General features: G+C 48.9%; 1 protein-coding gene across 1 annotated transcript; it reads left to right on the top strand.

Annotated features, from left to right (window-relative positions):
- The first annotated feature begins 671 nt into the window (after positions 1–671).
- Positions 672–1,593, top strand: LOC148022635 (uncharacterized). Its single transcript, XM_087695101.1, has 3 exons — positions 672–1,112; positions 1,204–1,342; positions 1,442–1,593. The coding sequence occupies exons 1-3, from the start codon at positions 672–674 to the stop codon at positions 1,591–1,593; spliced, it is 732 nt and encodes a 243-aa protein (XP_087551227.1).
- Positions 1,594–2,193: the final 600 nt, after the last annotated feature.

Here is a 2,193-nt window from a genome sequence, read left to right as displayed (position 1 = left end):
TTGTAGGAGATATATTGTAGGAGATATGTTTATTTTTTATATGCATGTTTTGCTTGGTTCATTGAGGCGGAATTTCGACGCTTTGTAGATTCTTCATGGATCCAGGCTCTTCCTCCGATCCGTGGGCATACGCCACTTGGATGATGGAGATGATAAACCATTTTGGGCGCCATCCTAATCCAGTGGAGCTGACAGAGTATATGTATGCCCATCCTCCTCCTAGACTCCCAGGTCACACCGCGCTCCCAAGTACACAAGCCTCTCCACTGCAGTCTACGCCTACGAGTCCGGCGAGACGTACCCCTGCGCATACACGCTCACCGAGGAGACACACCCCTGCATGGACACACTCACGCACACCCTCCTCTGTACCGTCACGTGAGGGCTCACAGCCACCATCACGTGCTCCCTCACAACCACAGTCACGTACACAGTCACGTGCAGCCACCCCTAGTCATGGCTACTCCCGCAGTACAGATGAGAGCCGACGCCGCAGTAAAGAGAGCGGGAGTGGAGGATGCGGCGGGTGCTTTGGTGGGGGGGGTAGTAGGGCACGCGGTGAGAGAGGGCATGGAGGGAGGCATGTACGAGGAGACAGTGAGGAGTCGGAGGAGGCGAGAGAGGTGGAGGGAGAGATTTTCTACGATGTTACGGATAGGGGCGGGGTAGTCATGGATGCGAGAGGGAAAGAGGTGATGGAGTATATGCGGGGGGTAGTTTCAAACATGTATAGAAACTGTTTTGTAAAATTTAAAGATCAGGATAGCCGGTTATGTAGGGAGGTCCTAGATAGTGTACATAGTCGGTACCCCAATCCCCCACGAGCGACATTCTCGGATGTATGGGGAAGGACGCGAATAAGGGAGATCTTAAGTAATAAAAGATCTCACCTTAAGAAACTCGCGTACGATGATGGGGTGAATGTAGCTGCGGGTGGCTATCCTTGTGAGAAACCTGCCACTGCCCACAAACGCGAGTGGAAGGAGGCAAAGAAGCGCGCAGAGGGAGGCGTGAAGAGCAGGCAGCATGTGGAGGCACGACGGATCCAGATGGAGACCATTGGATCGTCGCATTTCGGATCTGGCGCCGTCGAGTCGTGGGAGGCAGAGTTCGTAAGTAACTTGCCTCTTTATTTGATTGTTTGCCAAATTCATTGATTCTATGATTGTTTTGATCTTACAAACTATCTTGATTATGTTACAACGATGGGTTATGGGGAGGAGGCCCACAACCCACGAGACTGGGTATGCTCGCCGCAATAGCAGACGTGACACGTGGGCCATCTTCAGAAACGAGGGACGTATTACGGATGCGCAGTTTGACGCGGCCATGAGACCATACGGTCGACAGGTACTTGAAAACTCTACATGAATGATTTCGGTTTATTTAATTGCATATATATGTATACTTACATACGGTATATTTCTTGAACAAGCACAAGCTGTTGATGCTCCTGCCCCTGATGATCCAGCCGCCACTGCTGATGTTCGTGCCACTGCTCCTGGTGGAGGCGAGCACCACTCATCGGAATATACCGATGCGAGCTCCTCTGATCATGGAGAGAGCACAGGGTCCTCATCATCCTCTGATTAGCTTTCAGAATACTGTAGGATGTGGTTGTACAAAAATTTTTTGTAACTGAAGCCATGGGCTTTTTTGCACCTAGCTCCCTATTTGACTTTGTATATATTTGTTCCTAATTAAAGCCATGGGCTATTTTGACATATGGACTCCCTTGTACACAAATGTATCATGTATTGACAATGTATTGAATCGTGAGTCTTGAGTCGTGTATTAAGTTTTAGATAGTAATATTGAATCGTGTATTCATAGAGAGTGAGTCTTGATTCGTGTCTTGAAATCCAAATCGCTCTTTTTTTATGGTGCAATGCACCAAAAAAAAAATCCAGAGAGTGCCTTTGGGTGGCTGGATGCTGGAACAGCATCCAGGCACCCAAAAGCACTCTCTGGATTTTTTTTCTTCCCTCTGTAATCGCGTGTATAAGCACGTGTCATCTGTCAAAATTGCGTATATTTGCGCGGATAGTCTATTAGATTCGTGTGTAAATTTGCAGCAAAACTGCGCAGAACGCGTGTATGGGGTCGTGTATTCGCGCGACTGACTGTCACTGTACACGCGCTTTTACACGCATGTCTCTGGCCGCGATGATACACGCGCTATTACACGGGCCC

The sequence above is a fragment of the Lygodium microphyllum genome, chromosome 16 (genome assembly GCF_053477565.2).
Source record: "Lygodium microphyllum isolate KBCC chromosome 16, Lygodium_microphyllum_v1.1.10, whole genome shotgun sequence".
In the NCBI taxonomy this organism is placed as follows: domain Eukaryota; kingdom Viridiplantae; phylum Streptophyta; class Polypodiopsida; order Schizaeales; family Lygodiaceae; genus Lygodium; species Lygodium microphyllum.
The sequence above is the reverse complement of the archived record's forward strand: the minus strand, read 5'-3'. Positions and strand labels throughout refer to the sequence as shown.